Raw genomic sequence first — 22,540 nt, 5'->3', positions numbered from 1 at the left:
CTTCAAGACTCCCCCTGGTTCTTTAGCCTGCACTCCCCCCAGTTAACCCAGACCCCTCAGTCAATTCATATGTGCCTAGAAATCGTTTTGTACTGACTTACAGCTCATCTATAGCAGAAGTAAAGTTGCACTGAAATGGGCCTGGACACGCGCTCCTGTGTGTGCACACATACACGCATATCTCTTGGCCCCACCCCGGAATGCCCATGCCCCTCCCACATTCCGCCCCTTTTTATCCTGATGCAAGATATTTGCACATGGGTACATGGGCGGGTATGTGGCTGGTTTATAAAAATCAGGTGGACATGTGCTTAGATGCACATGTATCTCCCAGTTTTGGCATGCGGCTTGCTTTTAAAATTCACCTTAATGTGTGTGTGATCTAGACAAATGCAAAAAAAAAAAAAGTTTGAAAAATCCCCTTCCTCCCACCACCACTAATATCATTCTGTATATTCTAAAAGAAATCAAACAGAACTGAGGACAACATATGACAAAGAAAATGGAGACTTAAGATGAAAATGTCATTGAAAATGCGATGAGGTTTCTCTGTGTCTGTGCTACCATCATGTAAACACACACACACACACACACACACACACACTTGGGACCAGATTTTTTCCAAGAGGCACAGAATAGGTGAAAATCAGCTCCATATAGTACAGATTGTTAAAATGCTACAGATTTATATGTGCACCCATGGGAAATGCCATTGCTTTATGTAGCGCTGATCACTAGTTTCAACTGATATTTACAATTCTTCAGCGGTATGCAGTCATACAATATAGATTTGATGTGTAGCTTCACTTTCCATGGAAACTTGAAAATATTGAGAAATTTCCTGCACAAAATGCTACTAATCATCTAATATGTAAAGCAGCAACTATTTAATAACGTAGGGAAATATTATCAGCTTGATATTATCCTCATATTATTAGCCATGGAGCATGTCACCAGGACCCCCAATGATGATATGTACCCCATACTACCTAGGTTCCTATTAATATATATATGTACCCCATACTACCTAGGTTCCTATTAATATATATATGTACCCCATACTACCTAGGTTCCTATTAATATATATGTGTACCCCATACTACCTAGGTTCTTATTCATATATATATGTACCCCATACTACCTAGGTTCCTATTAATATATATATGTACCCCATACTACCTAGGTTCCTATTAATATATATTAGGGATGTGAATCGTGTCCTCGATCGTCTTAACGATCGATTTCGGCTGGGAGGGGGAGGGAATCGTATTGTTGCCGTTTGGGGGGGTAAAATATCGTGAAAAATCGTGAAAAATCTAAAAATCGCAAAACCGGCACATTAAAACCCCCTAAAACCCACCCCCGACCCTTTAAATTAAATCCCCCACCCTCCCGAACCCCCCCCCAAATGAGTTAAATAACCTGCGGGTCCAGCGGCGGTCCGGAACGGCAGCGGTCCGGAACGGGCTCCTGCTCCTGAATCTTGTTGTCTTCAGCCGGCGCCATTTTCCAAAATGGCGCCGAAAAATGGCGGCGGCCATAGACGAACACGATTGGACGGCAGGAGGTCCTTCCGGACCCCCGCTGGACTTTTGGCAAGTCTCGTGGGGGTCAGGAGGCCCCCCACAAGCTGGCCAAAAGTTCCTGGAGGTCCAGCGGGGGTCAGGGAGCGATTTCCCGCCGCGAATCGTTTTCGTACGGAAAATGGCGCCGGCAGGAGATCGACTGCAGGAGGTCGTTCAGCGAGGGTTCCGGCGCCTCGCTGAACGACCTCCTGCAGTCGATCTCCTGCCGGCGCCATTTTCCGTACGAAAACGATTCGCGGCGGGAAATCGCTCCCTGACCCCCGCTGGACCTCCAGGAACTTTTGGCCAGCTTGTGGGGGGCCTCCTGACCCCCACGAGACTTGCCAAAAGTCCAGCGGGGGTCCGGAAGGACCTCCTGCCGTCCAATCGTGTTCGTCTATGGCCGCCGCCATTTTTCGGCGCCATTTTGGAAAATGGCGCCGGCTGAAGACAACAAGATTCAGGAGCAGGAGCCCGTTCCGGACCGCTGCCGTTCCGGACCGCCGCTGGACCCGCAGGTTATTTAACTCATTTGGGGGGGGGTTCGGGAGGGTGGGGGATTTAATTTAAAGGGTCGGGGGTGGGTTTTAGGGGGTTTTAGTGTGCCGGCTCACGATTCTAACGATTTATAACGATAAATCGTTAGAATCTCTATTGTATTGTGTTCCATAACGGTTTAAGACGATATTAAAATTATCGGACGATAATTTTAATCGTCCTAAAACGATTCACATCCCTAATATATATATGTACCCCATACTACCTAGGTTCTTATTCATATATATATGTACCCCATACTACCTAGGTTCCAATTAATATATATATGTACCCCATACTACCTAGGTTCCTATTAATATATATCTGTACCCCATACTACCTTGGTTCCTATTAATATATATATGTACCCCATACTACCTAGGTTCTTATTCATATATATATGTACCCCATACTACCTAGGTTCCTATTCATATATATATGTACCCCATACTACCTAGGTTCCTATTCATATATATATGTACCCCATACTACCTAGGTTCCTATTAATATATATATATGTACCCCATACTACCTAGGTTCCTATTAATATATATATGTACCCCATACTACCTAGGTTCCTATTAATATATATATGTACCCCATACTACCTAGGTTCCTATTCATATATATATGTACCCCATACTACCTAGGTTCCTATTCATATATATATGTACCCCATACTACCTAGGTTCCTATTAATATATATATGTACCCCATACTACCTAGGTTCTTATTAATATATATATGTACCCCATACTACCTAGGTTCCTATTAATATATATATGTACCCCATACTACCTAGGTTCTTATTCATATTAATAGGAATATATAATATATATAGTGCATTTGTGCTGTTTTCAGTAGAACTTTTAAACAGAAATAAATACCTACTTGTATCATTTCTAGGAGAAACAGGACTTCTGGGATTACCTGGCCCCCGGGGTCCACCTGGCCCTGCAGGAGATGCAGGATTACCTGGTAAGACACTAGAAAAATCAAAGTTGTTAAACAAAAAGCACTAAGCTGTTCACACAATAATTTGGGAAGGACTGATACAACAACCTGAATTCAGAAAAAGGGAAGCGGGTTTTTTTTTAGGGATCTAGGAGTGTGTACTCGAGGTCAGTAAGGAGCAGAAATGTGAATCTTTGTGCTAACTAAATCCTGTCCTTCACCATTCATTCATTTATTTATTTTAGTGGTTTTATATACCAATAATCGTTTGGAACATCTAATTGGTTTACAGTGAAACAGCAATTCAGCAACAGGCTTTACATATAAGTTAGTGAACAACAATTCGGAAACAGGCTATAGCTTGGTAGTCAATGTAACTAATATGAGAGTCATTACTATGTATAACTATGTTTAGAAAAAGTCGTCGATATATGACAAAATATATACATACATATACATGTGGCTTGGTAATCGAGGAATTAAAATCTATGAAAGGCATATTTACTCAGTGGTGTAGAATATCATTATATATAAAAACTAAATACATACATACCGTAGCTGAGAGAGCGATAGATAAATAAATAAATAAAATAAATAATGAGGCAGGGTGAGGTGGCCGCTTCAGGCGGCAAGATTTTGAGGCGGCAGAATTGCCCCCTGAAACCTTCCTGCCACAGCCTCCTCGCCCTGACTTTGTTGTGCCTGCACTAGGAATTTGAAAATGGGGGCCAGCTAGGTAGAGAGAACATGGTACAAATCTACTCTTCTTTCACCTTCCATCCCTCCAAGTCACATTAAATCTTCACTGAGGGTAACTCTGCCGTTCCTTCGTAGTCTCTTATTGCTATACGACTACTCTTGCTTATCTACAATTAGCAACTTAATTCTACTTCAGCACGTAATGTGCTGCCCTGAAAATCTATTACACGTTGCTACTATTTATCATTTCTAAAGTGGTACTAGACAATACACAGCACTGTACAGACAGGGGAGGCTCCAGAGGGAGGCTGGAGAATGGTGCGAGGGCCCCTCCCCCAGATTCATTCATTCATTCACTTATTAGATTTACATTCCACACTTCCCAAAGCTCAGAGTGGAATACAATAGATACGGGGAGTGCGGGTACAAACAGGAAAAACACAACATGAAAATCAATAAACTAAATTCAAATCAAGCTGTAAAAGGCCAGGAGGCAGAAGAAAGCCAGTGTAGGCAATGTACATAACATAGAGCCAACCCAAACCCAGTTAAAACCACGGTAAGGTGATCCGCAAAAAGTTCTGGACACAAAAGAATGCCAGAATAGGCCATTTGATAACACAGGAAGTGCCAAGTCTTCCCTGAAATTAATAAGATCATGCGTGAATTTTAAAACACTAGGGAGCAGATTCTAGTGATAGGGATCAGCACAGGAAAAGTTTATTTTTCCTAGTGCTCACAAGATTTCCCTCCTGGAATACGCAGGAAATGTTCCTGAGATGATTGCAAAGCTCTGAGAGGTATATAGCAAAACAATTGAGATGCAAGATATTGTGATCAGTCAGCACCTTAAAAGCAATAAGAAGCAGTTTAAATCTGCCTCTGCGGTAAACTGAAAGCCAGTAATGGTCAGTCAGGATGAGTGTGGTATAGCCTCTGGGATAGCAGTTAGTGTTACATGCATTTATGTGGCAAGCCGATGGACAGGGAGTTACAGGAGTTTAACAGAGAGAAAAGTTAAGTATGGACCAATGCAACTAGATCAGTGGGAGATAAAAAGGCTGTAGCTAACGAATGCAGTGCAACTGCCAGAAGGCCACTTTGGCTACAGCTGAAATGTGATCTTATAAAAGAGGGATGCGCAGCTCTGACCCTGGTCTGGTTTTCAGGATACCCACAATGAATACCATGAGATACATTTGCATGCATTGCCTCTATTGTATGTAACTTTATCTCATGCATATTCATTGTGGATATCCTGAAAACCAGATCTGTCTGTGGCACTCCAGGACCGGAGTGCCTGCCCCTGTTCTAGAGAACATAAGAACCTGCCATGCTGGGTCAGACCAAGGGTCCATCAAGCCCAGCATCCTGTTTCCAACAGTGGCCAATCCAGGTCACAAGTACCTTCCCCAGAGTTAAGAGAGAATCTAGAATAACCCCAAGACATAACTTTGGAGCCTATCTGCAGGTATTACTGTGTAATAAAAAAAAAAAGTAATGTACCTGGCTTCAGTCTTTGAAGTATTCCAATGGATGGATAATGATGGAAAATTCTACTGAAAATTGAAAAGGTTTTGGCTTTTTTTAAAATTCAATTGTAATGTTGCATACAGAAGCTATCTTACTAAAATAAGAGGGTCTCATATGCAAGCTGATAATGCATCTGATTGTCTGAATATAACCTCATCATCCCAGGCTGAGCAGACAGATGTGGAAAAACATGATGCGTATCAGTTATTAATGCTTTTTTGATCAGGAAAGAATGTACTTTGTTGTGTGCTGCTATTATTAATTTGTAAATTAAAATGTATTTGCTGCCCTGCGAAATCTGATATTATTTATTGTCTTTGACTTCAGGCCTTCCAGGACTTCAAGGACCTCCAGGCAAGTGATTCCATTTTCTTGCAGAATTCTTTTGTAAAGTCTGTGTTCTGGTCACTTCTCTGGGGCAAGGGAATTTTTCTTTACAGTCTGAAATGAAAATATATAATCTTTAGAATGAACGTTGTAAATAAAAGGAAACAGAGAAACTGGTGGGTAGAGATTGTCCCATCCATCTAGTCTGCCCGTCTTACCAGCCTATGGCACCCTCACAGACTCGACTTAATCTTGACAGTACTATTGCTTCTTCACTGCTAACGACCCTCTGTGTTTATCCTGCATTTTCTTGAATTTTAATACTGTTTTTGTCACCTCCATCTCCCCTTCCAGCCTCCTATCATAACCCCCTTGTTCAAAATTATTTCCACTGGAAAATGCTACCCCTTGTGCATTATTTAAACCCTTCAAGTGTTTGAATGCTTCTATCATATCCCTCCTCCTCTTCTCTCCTTCGGGATGTACACACATTTAGGTCCTTAAATCTCATATCTTAGGGCTTTATGGCACAGATCTGGATTGTCTGTACTCCTTTTTTTTTTTTTTTGTAACTCATTCTCTGTCCCTCTGGAGATGAAGCCTCCAGGAAGAGACATAATATTCCAGATGCAATATCAGCAATAATATATATTTAAAAAACCCATTTCCCTATACTACCTAGCATTCTATTGGCTCTTCCAAATACCTTTTCACACTGTTTGGGAACCATGAGGTCATCATATATGATCATCCACCAGATGAGGTGCCAGTTTGGGGCTCATCGATCTGTAACTCCACGTCCTGTCCTGTTTCTCTAGGGTTCTGCATCCCACACATGCGACTCTCCTCCTTTTTATATTGAACCTCAAGCTCTTTAACATGCCTCCTCTTTTCTTACGTCTCTTCTCGTTTGCACTGTGAAGCGTCAGCCTTGTTGCAGATGTTACTGTCGTGTGTGCAAAAACGCAAGCCTTCCTTCCTTCTAAAAATACGGACCTGAACAGGCCCCAGAACTAAACTCTCTGGAATGCTACTGGCCACCCCCACCTCTGCTCCATGTGAACTCTCTTTACCACCTTGCCCTGCTGATGCCCACTCAGCCAGTTTCTAACCCTGTTTACCATTTGAGGACGCTCTTCCAAACTGCCCGGCCTGTCTATGAATCTCCTATGTGGAACAGAGTTTAGAGGTATTAAGCAGGGATGTGCAGTCAGAAAAATTTTGTTTTCTTTTTTTGGTTTTCTTTTTTTCTATTCACTTCACTTTTTTTATTCATTTTGATTTAATTTTTGTTTTTCATTAGTGTACACAAAAAAAACAAAAAAAAACAAATAAAAACAAACGACAGTCCTAGTGTCAAGTCATTCTAAGCAGACCACATCCAGAGCTCTCCCCCCGTCTAATTCCCTTGCCACCCAGTTATAGAAATCCATCTGATTTGTTTGGCATGCACTTCCACCTAATGATTTCATGCTGCCTTGAAGCTTAAAATCTGCAGGCTTTCCTGTGTCTCCTGACAGCAAGAGAATAGATTGCTGCCTTCCCCTCTTAGTCCCTAATGATGGCTAATTATTAATCATACGTGTGCACATGAGGCCCGGAATTAAGAAGAAAGGATTCCTAAATACCCAAGGACAGTAGAGTGATGCACCTTCCCGTGATCCGTCCCATAGTATAGCACAACACTTGATGACAGCTTACATTTAACAGGGGAACCACCACGCCTGGCTACATTCTATGGCTTTCATTCACGCTGACCACATCAAGGTTGAAATTCAAGGAGCCGCACTAATAATATTTTTAATAGAATTCACCTGGCAGGTCAACAAGACATTTTTTTGTGAAAGCTGCTGTTACTTAGCAGATTCAGTACATCCAGCCCTCCACCTTCCCATACCTAACAACCTCTACTTTCATTGTAAATCTAACTGGGACACTGCTGCACTGACCCCATGCAGCTATACTTGGAAGACTCTGTACTTCTGACAGTCTAAGGCCAGCCCATGAGGGCTGCAACCCCGCCCCAGCTAGATTTTCGGGATTGCCACAGTGAACACACAAGGTCTATCTGTCGGCACTGCCTCCATTGTTTGCAGAGAGATCTCGTGCATATTCACTGTGGAAATGCTGACAACCCGACTGGGGTTGTGGCCTTCCAGGATCAAGTTTGGGGAGCCATGTTCTAAGGCATCCTGACACTTTAATTGAAGTCAGTAGCGCCACAGCAGGGCTGCCGTAGGACGTATGAGGCTTGAGGAAGCGCATGGAGACTGGCCCCATGTGTGCGCAAAGTATGTTCACATCATGAAAAGCAAAGTTTTGTAAACTAAAGGCCTGGGCCATGAGAAAAATGTACCCACCTATTACTGTAACGAATGTGAGAACAGTAACAGATGAAGCGAGAGAGAAGGGTGGTCAAGGAAGCCCTTCATGTTAAATCAGATTCTGAAACTTCAGTCTTCAGTGACTGAGAGTCTGCAATCAGGCTCACGCATGCGCACTGCAGTCTTAGCCAAAAGAGCGAGGATGGCAGCAGCTCTCAGCCACGTCGAGGACGTGGGGCCTGCTAAGAGTCTCGTGAGCACAATGTAGGTAAAAAGACTCAATGCACAGAAGGCACCTGAGATTAAACTGCACCCTTGCATTGCCTTAACGAGCTGCCACGAATATCCCCAGAAAACTCTTATGGTTTCTGCATGCTCATCCCAGGGCAGCACAGTAACCGGTCCGGCAGTCTTCGCCATCGAGGAGCATGCTTTGCACTTCAAAACCCCATCACTAGGATTTTATGTTCTTGCAAAGAATGATCTTGCTAAAAAAAAAAATAATAATAATAATTCTATTTTGAAAAAATATCCAGAAATAAGAGTTAACCATATGTTTATTTATTGCAGGGCTTCAGGGTGACCCTGGGCGACAAGGGGCAAAAGGTGAGTCTGAGCTGGCTGTTCTATATCCTGCAGTTTACTGATTTTTAGCTGCAGTTTCAGTGGGTGCCTGGCTCAACAGTGGCATCTAGTGGCTAAAGAGAGAAAAACTGCAATAACTGCTTCCCAGAGAAGCCCCACCTGACCCAGCCAGCACAACCCTGAAAAGCTGGCACAGCGTTGGCTTGGGTCCCGATGGCATCTTACTGGCTTGGTAGTTCCTCTTTCTCTGGGAATGGACAGGATTACAAGTCCATAGAGATGCAGATCCAGGCAGGGTTGACCTGGGACATGTGGGCCACCCTTCCTGCGTGCACGGCAGCTCCTCCTGGTCTTGTTCTCTTCCTGAAGAGGCAGCGCTGGCAGCCTCCAAGGGAGGCTCCAGGCTTCGCTCTTCTGCTTTTACTAGACCAAGTACAGAAGGCTCTGCTCGCTGCCTCCATGTCCGCAAGAGGTTGATTCAGTGCCAGCACTAGTACAGAAGGGCGGAAGGTTCTCGGAAGAGAAACTGACCTTACTTTTGGTTGAAAACTGACCTTTTTATTTTTCTGCTGCTCTCTTCACAAAATTTCACCTTGGCCATTCCATTTTCACTGGAGTTTTATTTGTTCCTTTATTCCCACCTGCTTCAAAATGTCCCAGAAAAGTTTTGAAATGTGGCTACTCCAGTACCCCCAGGCTGTGCTCGAAAGCCCCAGTTAGGGACTCACTCTGGGCTCTCACCATGTGAACAAGCCAAGGGTAGCTTGGCTGGTTCTTCATGCCAAGCCTCAGTGTAGCAGCTGATTGCATTAGCAAAGTTTGGGTAGGGTGCCCAGCTCGGAGTGCCACGGAGTCTGGTAGTAAGGGGAAGGCAGGAGGGACTGGGGAAAAAACTTTTTTGGGGTTTTTTTTTCCTGTGAACTGGTAAAATTTCTTGCCCCCCCCTTGCCTGGTGGCCAGTAAAAACAATCGACTTAAATGGTGGTTTCCTGAGAGAACGTAGAGTAAAAGGTCTATTAAATGTTTACCTAATAAAATCATTCGTTCCTTGCAGGTGACACTGGATCTCAAGGCAGGGTTATCAATGCAGGTAGGCAGCTATCTGTTTCTCCACTAATTCACGTTGATCCTGTTTGTACACTGCCCAGATCCGTTCACGAATTCACACTCAAGCCTTCGGTGAGTTGTTGTGGGGCAGGCGGCTCCTGCCAGGGGAATGGAGAAAGGCAGCCCAGTTGTCGGTGCTGGAGATTTTACCCGGCTCCCCTCCGGGACTGCATCGCCCAGGAATGGAGGCGTCGCGCCGCTTTGCTTGTGGGCAGACGGTAGCACCAGTCACTGCAGCCAGTAAGATGAGCCCTGCTAGAATAGCGGGCAATGGCATCTCTAGACTGTCTATTGCCCGAGATTTTCAAAAAGTCACAGCAGTTGTGCAAAGATGACCTGTGCTCCAAGGAAGGAGCAGTTTCTTCTGTAAGCCAGGAGACCCTGATCACAAGTTGTGAGCTATTGAGCGAGAACTAGAGTAGAAACTGCCTTCTTATTTTATTAAAACCCAGTTAACATTTTCCCATAGAAACAAAAAACAAAGCACACACACCCCCCTCCCCACACAGCTTGCTTTTCCTCTGATTTCTGCCTAACGGCAGCTGCTAAAGATGTTAACCTGCTCAGTTGCTTTGAGTACTGTATTGACTGCTGGCCCCAAAAATTATTCAGTGTATTATGTATATGGGACCAGTGCGGTGCATCAAAACTGTGCAGGTTACAGGAATAAATATAGGTAACTCTTCATAACGTATATATTTCTCAAAGCGTACTTCAGGCATCAAATGAAAACCACTGACTCTAAAGACCGGGACCCACTGGCTTAAAATTAGAGAGAGATACCACTGTAACCCCCCCCCCTTTCTCGTGGCACATCCATGTCACTAACAATGGTGCCCAGCGCAGCGAGGGCGAGAGACAGCAGTCCAGAAGTTAGAAGCATTAGGATCCTAAACCAGTGGGACACGCATCATAGACCGCAGCGCCCTCTCCATCTCATTTCCGCCCTGGAAACTGGATTCTTCCCGAAGGATCAGGCTTAACCTGTAAGGCCCAGGGGAATCACACTGGGTCTTTCCCAAAAGAAAATCCAGGCACAAAGCATTGTCTTCCAAAAGAAAGGAAAAGTTTACTGAAGCCAAAAACCATTTTTTTTTTATGGGGCAGGAGTAGGGGGTTGGAGGAGCCTGGGGAGGCCCCGGCTGGGCCTGATTCCAGCCCATCCTGGGAGTTCAGGGCCCCTGGGCTGTCTTTGCAGAGTGGGAAAGGGGTTGGAGGGTCTCTGGGAGGCTCGTTTTATTTTGGGGGAGTTAGTTTTTAAATGTATGGGTTTTCTTCAGTTCGGGAAACAAACTGGGAAAAAAAAAAAAAAGTTAAAATGAAATAAACATTTGTGACCTGCACGCCCCTACAGTCAAACTTGGTGCAGCATAATAAAATGATGCCTACATATCTCGCTATTACCAGCTACAGAGCCACCACTAGCAGCCCCCAACATATGGGAATACAGCACCTACCACGCCACATGCTCTCTCCTCCTCCTCTGCCAGCTGCCACCTTTAATTCAGAACCCACCAGGCAACAAATAAAGACTTCTCCACTCTCTTTCCAGCTGCTGGTTTGTGCCCTGGCTTGAATCAAGTTGTCCCAGTGGTTTTAGGAACTCAAAACTTCTAACTTCTGAACCACTGTCTCTCTCTCTCTGCCTCGCTGGGCTGGGCAGAATGGCTCCTGACACCACTGTCAGTCACATGATCGTGTCTGCAGTCCGGATAAAAAGCCGGATGAGTGGATTGGCAGTAGTATTGCTGACTCCAGATTTTCAGAGCAAGCTGATCCAATCCTGGTTTTGCCCCAAAGCATGCAGGGACATGTAGTCTTGCTGTTCATATGGAATGCAATTGGGAATTCAGCACTATTAATCCCTGTAAGCAGTGGGGTCAGGGGCGGTGCTTGCTATTTTTGCTGCCCTGTGTGAACAAGTACTGTGTGCCCCCCCCCCCCCCCCCCCCCGCATCACTCAGTCTCTGTCCCGGGCCCATCAAAAAAAAAAAAGCTGAGCACCCTCCAGCAATTTATATTGTTAAAAACTGGCACCCCCCAAATGGAACCCAAGGTCAAGGGAAGGGTATTAGGGTCCTTAAGCAAACCTTACAGCCTTGCACACACACCCACACCCTCTACAGACGCCCACACACAATTCAATTATGCATTTATAACAGATTTAATTCCTATTACCACAAGAGATATTGTCTCTTGTCTTTAATATATTGTGGTAATAGGAATTAATTCTAGTTCCCTCTCTTTGGTGCTTTTTTGATTGTTAACATTGAGAGGAGTTTGCTTCTGTTTTTGGTGATTTTCTAACAGATTTTACATGAAAAAGCACATTCTAAAGTACAGTCTTCTGAGGCAAAATATCACTTACAACATGCATATTATATTTACATGCACTGCTGTGGTGCCAACCAGAAAACTCTGCAAAAAAGACCCTTGGAACTCCTATGGAACTAGACTTTTTGTAATGCGTATTGAGTATGAGCTTGGCCCTCAGAAAGCCCTGAATAAACGAAATTACCATTACAATACAGTAAACCTTCCATACCAAAACAACCCTAACTGCCAACACTCAAACAGTAATAAACTTTAGGGATGTGAATTGGGCTTCTGACGATTGAAAATATCGTATGATATTTTCAAAATCGTCAGAAATCGGGGGCTCCCTGAAACCGATAGGAAAACCCCACGATATTGTTCGTGGGGGTTCTCTTATCGTTTTGGGGGAGGGCGGGAAAAATGGCACACAACAATAACCCCTAAACTCACCCTGACCCTTTAAAACTAATCCCTTAGCTTCCCCCACCCTCCCGACCCCCCCAAAAAAAACTTTTTACAGGTGGTCCAGTGGGGGTCCCGGGAGCGATCTCCCGCTCCCGGGCCGTAGGCTGCCATTAATCAAAATGGTGCCAATGGCTCTTTGCCCTTACCATGTGACAGGTATCCGTGCCATTGGCCGACCCCTGTCACATGGAGGGAGCACTGGATGGCTGGTGCCATTGGGCCATCCAGGGCTCCTACCATGTGACAGGGGCCGGGCAATGGCACGGATACCCTGTCACATGGTAAGGGCAAAGGCCATCGGTGCCATTTTTTATTAGTGGCAGCCGATGGCCCGAGAGTGGGAGATCGCTCCCGGGACCCCCACTGGACCACCTGTAAAAAGTTTTTTGGGGGGTCGGGAGGGTGGGGGAAGCTAAGGGATTCGTTTTAAAGGGTCGGGGTGGGTTTTTTGTTTATCGGCTCAGGCGCAGCCAATTAAAAAAAAAAACCCGATCGGGCCGGACAAAAAAAAACAAAACACCATGTGAATCGGAACCGGAATCAGAACCAATTCATGTTCCGATTCACATCTCTAATAAACTTACCTATGAAAAGGTAACACTGCACATACTACACTAGGCCCTAGAACATTAATACACTTCCTATTAGGAAAACAACAAATCAGACTGCTATAGATCACTACAGATAAATTATATGGTAACAGAATACTTCACCTCGGTCACATATGGAGAACACAGATAGACCTTGACCAAATACAGAATAAAGAGACCATGAAATATAAAAAGAAACATGATGAGAAGAACTGAACTGAAACCCACAACAAGCTAACTTCTATAAGCAGAGAAACAATGGAAAAACAGAAACATTACCATTCTTCATAAAACATTAAAGAATAAAATAATATAAAATATCAATAATAATAGTAAAATCATAATCATAAAAGAATAAATATTTCAAACCAGTTAACAAATAGAATATCCAAAATTGACCAAACAGCAAAAAAAAATTTCAAAACATCTGATGAATAAAAAAATCCAATAATTAAAATATGTTCCAATATTTCCCCAAAAAACAATAAAATATTTCAAAACAGTAGAAACATCAAATTAAACCCAATAATTAAAATGAATAAGGATTTAAAAAGTCTCCTGTTCTCCATACCTGAGATCTTTAGATTTCCAGTCACCTTAAGATTGTCATGGATTGGGGAGGTAGAGTCACACAAACTTTATCTTTACACACACACACACACAGAAACATACACACTCATTCTCTCACAAATTCCATCTTTTATATACATACCTATGCTCTTATACACACTTGCTTTCTCTTAGACACATTATGTGTGTGTGTGAGCATACCAGGGAGAACCTAATAGGATGTGCAATCATTTTTCCCGAATTAGGCCATGTCATCGAAATTGCCTAATTTGGAATGGTTCGGGAGAACCGAAAAACGATTGAATTTTTTCTTGAAATTTTGGAAAAAAATAATTTTTGAGTTAGTGGGCGCTAACTCCAGATAATGCGCACTAACCCGAAAATCGGGATCCCCCCAAAAAAAAACCCGAACCGTGGGAAAAACAAAATTGCCACAGGGGGGTCCCCGAAACGAAGCCCAACACAAAAGTTTTACCCGAAGCACATCTTAACCTATATGTGATATATTGGCTCTCACACAGACACACATGCATATAGGCACTTGCACACATGCTCTCATACAGACACAATGACTAATCAAGGGAGCCTTATTGTATAGATATCAACTCACACAATCTATCAGCAGGTATTATTTTATTATTAATGAGACCACACCATAAAACCTATCTAGACAAAAAAATCCTGTCTAGCACACACATACATCATTCATATCAACACATCATACAATAAAAACATTAACACATTTAGGGGTAGATTTTCAGACAAGCGCGAACAGCCTACTTTTGTTTGCGCTCCAGGCGCAAACAAAAGTACGCTGGATTTTAGTAGATACGCGCGTAGTCGCGCGTATCGGCTAAAATCCTGGATCGGCGCGCGCAAGGCTATCGATTTTGTATAGCCTGCGCGCGCCGAGCCGCGCTGCCTCCCCCCGTTCCCTCCAAGGCCGCTCCGAAATCGGAGCGGCCTCGGAGGGAACTTTCCTTTGCCCTCCCCTCACCTTACCCTCCCTTCCCCTACCTAACCCACCCACCCGGCCCTGTCTACACCCCCCCCTTACCTTTGTCGGGGGATTTACGCCTCCCGGAGGGAGGCGTAAATCCCCGCGCGCCAGCGGGCCTGCTGCGCGCCGGGCCGTGACCTGGGGGCGGGTACGGAGGGCGCGGCCACGCCCCCGGGCCGTAGCCACGCCCCGTACCCGCCCCCAAAACGCTGCCGACACGCCCCCGGAACGCCGCGACGACCGGGCCCGCCCCCCCGACACGCCCCCCTCCGAGAACCCCGGGACTTACGCGAGTCCCGGGGCTCCGCGCGCGCCGGGAGGCCTATGTAAAATAGGCTTCCCGGCGTGCAGGGCCCTGCTCGCGTAAATCCGCCCGGTTTTGGGCGGATTTACGCGAGCAGGGCTCTGAAAATCCGCCCCTAAATGTAAACACTACTCAATGACAAGTGCAAAAACAGCTTTCAAATATCTATATATAATGTTTTTCAACAATAGACATTTTTCCACACAATAATTTAATTAAACATATACATCCAACTGCTTCATGGAACACTGGAAAATAAATATATTAACTCAAAAACATTTTCCTTTTTAATCATCATCAATATCCAGTGACCAAGATGATTCAGCACAGTCATTGGACTGTGCTGAATCATCTTGGTCACTAGGAAATAGTGACCAAGTCGTTTTAGGACTAGGAAATAGTCCTAAAAGGAGTCCAATGGACTGTGCTGAATCATCTTGGTCACTGGATATTGATGATGATTAAAAAGGAAAATGTTTTTGAGTTAATATATTTATTTTCCAGTGTTCCATGAAGCAGTTGGATGTATATGTTTAATTAAATTATTGTGTGGAAAAATATGTCTATTGTTGAAAAACATTATATATAGATATTTGAAAGCTGTTTTTGCACTTGTCATTGAGTAGTGTTTACATTAAATGTGTTAATGTTTTTATTGTATGATGTGTTGATATGAATGATGTATGTGTGTGCTAGACAGGATTTTTTTGTCTAGATAGGTTTTATGGTGTGGTCTCATTAATAATAAAATAATACCTGCTGATAGATTGTGTGAGTTGATATCTATACAATAAGGCTCCCTTGATTAGTCATTTAGTACAGATATAGGGAACCTATAGTACTTTAACTTGTCCCCTAGTGCATTATACTCATACAGACACAGACACATACACATGAATACACAAGGTTCTCACACAGACACAATGCATACATGCGCACTCAAGCTCTCGCATAGACACAAAAATATACACATGCACACAAGCTCTCACATAGACACAGACATATATACATGAACACAAGCTCTGCCACGTATATACTCAAGCTCTGACACAGACACACACACATGCACACAAGCTCTGACACACACAGACATATATACATGAACACAAGCTCTGCCACGTATATACTCAAGCTCTGCCACAGACACACACACATGCACAGAAGCTCTCACATAGACACAGACATATATACATGAACACAAGCTCTGCCACGTATATACTCAAGCTCTGCCACAGACACACACACATGCACACAAGCTCTCACATAGACACAGACATATATACATGAACACAAGCTCTGCCACGTATATACTCAAGCTCTGCCACAGAAACACACACGCACACAAGCTCTCACATAGACACAGACACACACACATGCACACAAGCTCTGCCACAGAAACACACACACATACAGATGTTCTCACATACACACACACACACACACACACACACGGCTTCCTTTCTCCAGGCCATGGTGGCATGGGCTTCACCGTGGCCCCCTCTGTCCTCTTCCTTTTCACTTTGGGCTGTGATGGGATGAGCTCCACCACGGCCCTGCAGGCTACCCTTTCTTTGGCCCCTCTGGCCTTTCTACGGGGGGGAGCTGCAAAGCTGTGAGTGCCCACACGCAGCTAAAAGAGGAAACTGCCACGGTCTTTCTTCATTTTTGGCCGCTGGCGGGTTGAGGTCTGCCAGCGGCCCGCCTCTCCACAAACGTTTCTTGGTTTTGGCCATCGGCGAGTTGAGCTCCAGTGGCGGCCCCTGCTGCTGCCACCCTCCCCAGGTGCGCCGCCCCATGCAAATGCCCGGTGTGCACACCCAGTTGCGCCAGACCTGAGTGGGGTAAAAACAAGACTGGATTATCCTGTCCTGAAAAAACTGAAGCCAGTTGACAACGCTAGTTGGCAGCTGTTAGCAGATCACAGACTCTTAGTGAAGCAAGTGTGGCCTGCCTAGGTCAGAGCAGCAGTGAAGAGCAACCGCAATATATCTCTGGATGGGAAAAGAATTAAGTAATGTGCTGTGCAAACTATTTACCCATTCTGTCCCCAGTGGCGATGCTGCTGCTCGTACTCACTGACTGGTTAGTGCTAACAAGGAACACAGAAACTTTCAGTTAGGAATGTGTAGGCAGGCTTCTGAGACACCCATGACTGCACAGGGAGTTTGGGATTAGAGCAAGACCTGAAAAATAGGACAGTTACTGGGCATTTGAGAATTACCACAGAATTCAGAACATTTGAGAAGTTTATTGCAAATCCGTAGCAAAAATGATTTTGTAATTCATTTGATAATTAGAACCAATTCAATAAATAAAAAAAAATACCTTGTCTGCCAGAGAGACAGAAGTGTTTGACAGTTCCTCTTGCTTAGTTATTTGAAATTCCGCATGGGTGAAGGGTGCTGTGTGGTTTAAAATGTATCATATGAACGTGACCAAGGGAACTTTGTTCGTGTGTTTGCTTTTCAGAGGGCTTATCATCTTATGCTCTTCCTGGTCCTCCTGGTCCACCTGGACCACTGGGCCCTCAGGGACCACCAGGTGTTCCAGGTAAGTAAACCCTATCAGGTGATTCAGACATAGTTTTGGACCCAATATACACGATGAGGCCAATATCCAAAAAAGCACTTATCTGGATAAGTACTACTTATCCAGATAAGTGATGCCGATGAATATCTGGCTAGGATCAGCGGGCGACACTTTGCTGGATAAGTCAGGGGCAGGGAATGAGCATAACACATTGGCTGAGCTCTTTACACATGATTAGCCTTAGCACATATTGCACTGTCTAAAGAACCTTTACGCTGGAGTTGGTTGGACAAGGTATGCGGCTAACAACTGGGGTTTCACCAAGGGCCCCTAATCTGTGATTGTGGAAAGGAACCATAGACAACAGCTTCTAAGAAGTCAACTGCTTGAAGATGAATAGTCTGACAGTGATCTGGCAGAGCAGGATAACTGAGCCTTTCTGGGTGCACAAAGTGGCAGAGTGGTGGGAGAACATGAAGGAGACTAAGGGGGGGGGGGGCAAAGATCAAGTCTTGTTCTTTTGTTTGGAATGATCTGCATTGCTCAGCAAACTAAAAGAAACTCATAGTTAGCAAGATGGCTGATCTGAAGACTGCTACTCTTCAGCAGCTTGCAAGAAGTGTATATATAGATAAGTCTGCAATATAGTTTTATAGCTATGTGTTCTGGTATATAGCTCCATTATTCTTAAAGAGGCACCTCATACTTAATTGAATTGCCCTTTTGTTTACATCATTGGAATTCTCCCACTGCTTGAGGGCGTTCTGCTTAATATTTTGTTCCCCCTATTCTAGTGGAGGTCAATTTTCAGAGCAATTCAACCGAGTGAACAAGCATTTACCTGGGCTGATTGCTCTGGTTGAAAATTGTTGTTATTATTCAATGAATTTGATATACTGCATGTAGAAAAAACATCCAAGTGATTTACAGTTTAAAAAAATATATATAAGGCAACAAAATCAAACAATATCATAATATAATTACAAAGCCCAAGAAAAAAGAGCAAGACATCCAGTATAACATTTGTAAGACAACTATTGGCAATGTCCTATTACTACCAAACTAAGAACTAACTAAAATTAAAACAAAATAACAAAATCATGTTATAAAACAAAAAAAAACAATTGTCCCCCTCAGAACAGCTAAAAATGTGTGGGCTTTAACATCTGCATACTTTTAGCCAGATTAAAAAGAGATGTTCGGAGGATGTTTAGTTTGGAAGACAAGAATACAGCAGGAGCATGATATTTATTTATTTATTTAGCATTTTTGTATACCAACATTCTTGATAAAAATATCAAATCATATCGGTTTCCATTGAAACAGAACAGTCGCAGTTATGGCGTTACATTGAAACAAGTCGACAAATCATTAAATAACAGGTGAATATAGAAAATAATAATTATAGATAAGCAATTATAAATAAAACCATTATAGTTAAAATTTGATTATAAATAAACAGGTCGTCAAAAACGAATGACAAATATAATAGGGCAGCAAAACAGTGGAAAACAAGCGATACATAAAGAAAGGCGACTGAAATATATTGCTGTGCGTAAGCGGAATAGAATGGGCGTGGTGGGGCCCAGGGGAATCGGGTGGCCATGAGGAAGGAGAGGGTTGAGAAGCTCCGGCTGAAAGGTGGATAGCAATGTTTGACAGATATTCAAACACTGCTAGCTGGATAAATGGTACTATCTGGTTAGCTGGCTAACTTGAGAGCAGCAGTGGGCAGATCAGGGCAGAACTTCTTAGCCGGAAAATCAAGCCAGATAACTAAGTGATTTTGAGACTTAGCCAGCTAAGTAGAGTTTGTACATCAATATTCAGGGCCTAGCCATGCCGCTGAATATCCTTGTCACTTAACTGACTTGCCTTTAAATATCTGCTCCCATGTGTACATTGCATTTCAAATGTATGCATGCTTTTTTATCCCTGATCAGCTACCTTCAGAAATAGCAGATACAAAATGCATGCATATATTTGTATGTGCATAACACCCTTATTTCAAAGGGCTTGAGCATGGGTTTGGAAAATTGAGTAATTAAATCCTAAATCCTTTGAAAATTAGTAATAAGGTACATGCCTAGACATGTACCTTGTAATACCATGAGCTATTGAAAATTGCCACCAAAAAGCAGAATATTCTGGTTTTAATAAGGCTGTCACATGAGCTAAAAAGAACCACAGGATAAAAAGTTATGTTAATGAGAGCAACATGGCCTCAGATGAATTGCAACACGACTCATTCTGATTCTCATTTTTCATGATTAGAGGAAGCTGGAGAAGATGTGCCACAAAATGAATTGGGCAAATCTATATTGCTAAGTGGCAACAGCTCTGGTCCTGATGGTTTTTATTTAGCTGGTATGCCACTATGTTTTAAAACATTACATTATAGTTCTTTATTCTGCAAGTTTAGGGGAAGCAAAAACAAAAAGGATGCACTTAATTATCAAGATTATTTCAGCTGTGCAAAGAAAAGAGGAAAATAAAAACAAATTGCTAAATATGAGGTGCATCTCTAAGAAAAAGCAGGAGTGCAATGGTGTAAGATGAACTGAATTACTCAAAAAGATGCGATGGGCAACAGATGGAAGATAAATAATTCTTTATGCTGAGACCAATTGTGTTAATTCTTTCCAACTGATTTTCTCAGTTATTGCTTTATATAATCATAGAAAATTAATATCCTTTTCAACCTTTTTAAACCAGGTCCTGTTGGGCCAGCTGGACTGCCAGGACAGCCAGGTACTGAGATCCTCATTAGATACATAAAACCATTTCCATTGGTAGAGAGCATTGTAGCCTCTTAAATTAGCTGTCTAAAAATTGCGTCCCATGTATGTGAAAAAAAGTACACATGTATTTCCCAACCCATTTACTTTTACTCACATTGTAGAGGAGACATTCTCAGGGAGGGGTTAAGTTGGAGGAGAAAACATGTGTCGTTTTGGTTGGGAAAAATGTTGTGCAGAAAAATCAGGTGCAAATTTCCTTGGCCAATTTTCAAAATAGATGGGTAGTTTTACTTTGAAAATTGGTGCAAAGACTGCAGGTAAAAAGTATCTTTGCGAACTTTGCAGCAATGCCTGGTGAAATTTGCAGAAAATTGCCCTCAAAATGCCTACCAACTGATGCTGCCGAACTAGGGCACTATAGTTTATCCTTGTTATGTTAAACATAGTCAAAGTATATAGAACCTTTTAGTGAAATTATCAGTAATCATTAATAGAAAGATTCCACCCTACTGCTTAGCAAAGCAAATATTATAGTATTTGCATTATTTATATATCATAGGACCATCCTAAGTCTAGATGCAGGACTGCATTCACAATTGTCATCATACAATTCTAGCATCATAAGGTTTAATCTTGAACTGTGTGTGATTCTTTTTTTATCTTGTTCTTATTTTATTTAGAACATTTTTCAGTTACATATAAAAAGTCTTCGGTATTGATATATCATAAAGTTGAATGCTTATCTTAGACACTTATCAGTGAGGGATCTCAGGCACTGTTGAGTGAGAATAAAGGCAAGATATAAAGTTTGAGATCCCTCACAGATAAGTATCTAAGATAAGCGTTCAACTTTACGATATGATGTGCCATTACAGAAGGTTTTTTACGTTCAACTTCAAAATGTTCCAAAAAAAAAAATTAAGAAAAAGATAGAGAATCACACAGTTAAAGGGACTGACCTATGATTACATCTTATGATGCTAGAATTGGAATTAAGTCATAAGTGCAGTCATAATATTATTAAATAAGGAGTGTAAGTGTAATAACTACCCCCCCCCCCCAAAAAAAAAAAGGACTACTATCCCAAAAACCATAATGGTCATTAAATTTCACCCCTCAGACATCTTCCTTCTCATATTATGGTCATTGTAATAACTCATAATACTGAAAAATTGAGGAAAGAGATTGTTCTTATAAAATATATAATGTGGGAGGAAAAAAAAGTTCATATCTTACTGAAACAACAGCAAGCAAAGTTGTAGGTCTGTCACGTCCTGTGCCCGCAGGCCTCAAGCAGCTGTAATCAATACTGGCAACAAAATTAAAAAAACATTAAATTAAAAATCCCTCAAAAAAGCATTGTCTGTAAAAATATTTAAAACATTTTTCCTTAAGTGCTCAATAGCATGAAATATGGCAAGCACTTAATAGCGTAAGACATCTTCATTCATTCATTCATTATTCCGAATAAATTGTGAATAAATAGCCAAATGTTCCCAGCTGAAGGCCTCTGTTTCACCATCCGTACATGGCTTCCTCAGGGGGGGGGGGTCAGAAAATTAACACTGGCTGTTCTAAAATGCAATCCAAATTGATTTAAACAAACAAACCTTAGAAAGTCTGAACAAGCAAAACAATTAGAGGACATTCAAGCACCACGTTGGATGACGCCGTTTCCCATCTCTCTGATGCTGTCATGCATATACCTTGATATTTGCTTTGCGAAGCAGTAGGTGGAATCTTTTGGTTAATGATAAACATAGTGAAATAATAGAGGATTGTGGAGAAAAACCAATTAGCCCATCCAGATCAGCCACCCAGGGCCTGTAGTGTCACTAGGTCATGCTTCATTTATCTTCCCCATGGCCTGCTGTGTCACTAGCTTGTGTTTTCCTTATCCACCCCTTGTTTACTTTTCCTCACCTTGCTGGACGGTAACCCAGCCACCACTAACCTGCCAGCATCGATCTGATTGATTTCTGGGGAGTTGTAGCCTGTCGGTTCCAACCTGGCTGCTCAACGGCCTGCAATATTGCAAGATCATGCTTCTTTTATCCACCTTTTTGTTTTCTGCTTATTACCTCTCCCCCTTGCTTCTGCTCTTGAGAGAGTGAAGGGGGGATTATTTGCAATATTGCAACCTCTCAACCCTGTTCCTACCACTTTCCTCGATATCTGTCCCAGTGGTGCTTGAATTGTGTCACAGTCAGGGGCGGATTGGCCTATCGGGAGATCGGGCATCCCACGGTGGGCTGGTCGCTTCAGTCACGTGGTCTGCCATGCACGGCCATGACAAAGCCGCGCTCGGCAGACCACGTGATGTGTCCTGGGCCAGCCAGGGCAGCGAATACCTGGGCCGGTCTTCCTCTGGAATCCACCTCTCCTGGTAGGTTA

At 42.9% G+C, this 22,540-nt stretch overlaps 1 protein-coding gene and 1 long non-coding RNA gene across 3 annotated transcripts in view; one reads left to right on the top strand and one right to left on the bottom strand.

Moving 5' to 3' along the window:
* COL17A1 (collagen type XVII alpha 1 chain) overlaps positions 1 to 22,540 on the top strand; it is a 135,257-nt gene that overhangs the window by 70,777 nt on the left and 41,940 nt on the right. For both annotated transcript variants that reach the window (XM_029610329.1, XM_029610328.1), the window contains exons 31-36: positions 3,009 to 3,080; positions 5,616 to 5,642; positions 8,510 to 8,545; positions 9,579 to 9,614; positions 17,346 to 17,426; positions 20,121 to 20,156. In XM_029610329.1, coding sequence (XP_029466189.1) covers positions 3,009 to 3,080; positions 5,616 to 5,642; positions 8,510 to 8,545; positions 9,579 to 9,614; positions 17,346 to 17,426; positions 20,121 to 20,156 — 288 coding nt within the window. The remainder of the gene's footprint in view (positions 1 to 3,008; positions 3,081 to 5,615; positions 5,643 to 8,509; positions 8,546 to 9,578; positions 9,615 to 17,345; positions 17,427 to 20,120; positions 20,157 to 22,540) is intronic.
* LOC115095951 overlaps positions 1 to 22,540 on the bottom strand; it is a 34,221-nt gene that overhangs the window by 8,952 nt on the left and 2,729 nt on the right. Inside the window, exons 2-3 of the long non-coding RNA XR_003857918.1 lie at positions 5,262 to 5,729; positions 2,994 to 3,088 (exon numbers count right to left, since the gene is read on the bottom strand). This is a non-coding gene — a long non-coding RNA (uncharacterized LOC115095951). The remainder of the gene's footprint in view (positions 1 to 2,993; positions 3,089 to 5,261; positions 5,730 to 22,540) is intronic.

The sequence above is a fragment of the Rhinatrema bivittatum genome, chromosome 7 (assembly GCF_901001135.1).
Source record: "Rhinatrema bivittatum chromosome 7, aRhiBiv1.1, whole genome shotgun sequence".
Classification (NCBI taxonomy): Eukaryota; Metazoa; Chordata; class Amphibia; order Gymnophiona; family Rhinatrematidae; genus Rhinatrema; species Rhinatrema bivittatum.
This window is presented reverse-complemented; position numbering and strand designations above follow the sequence as displayed.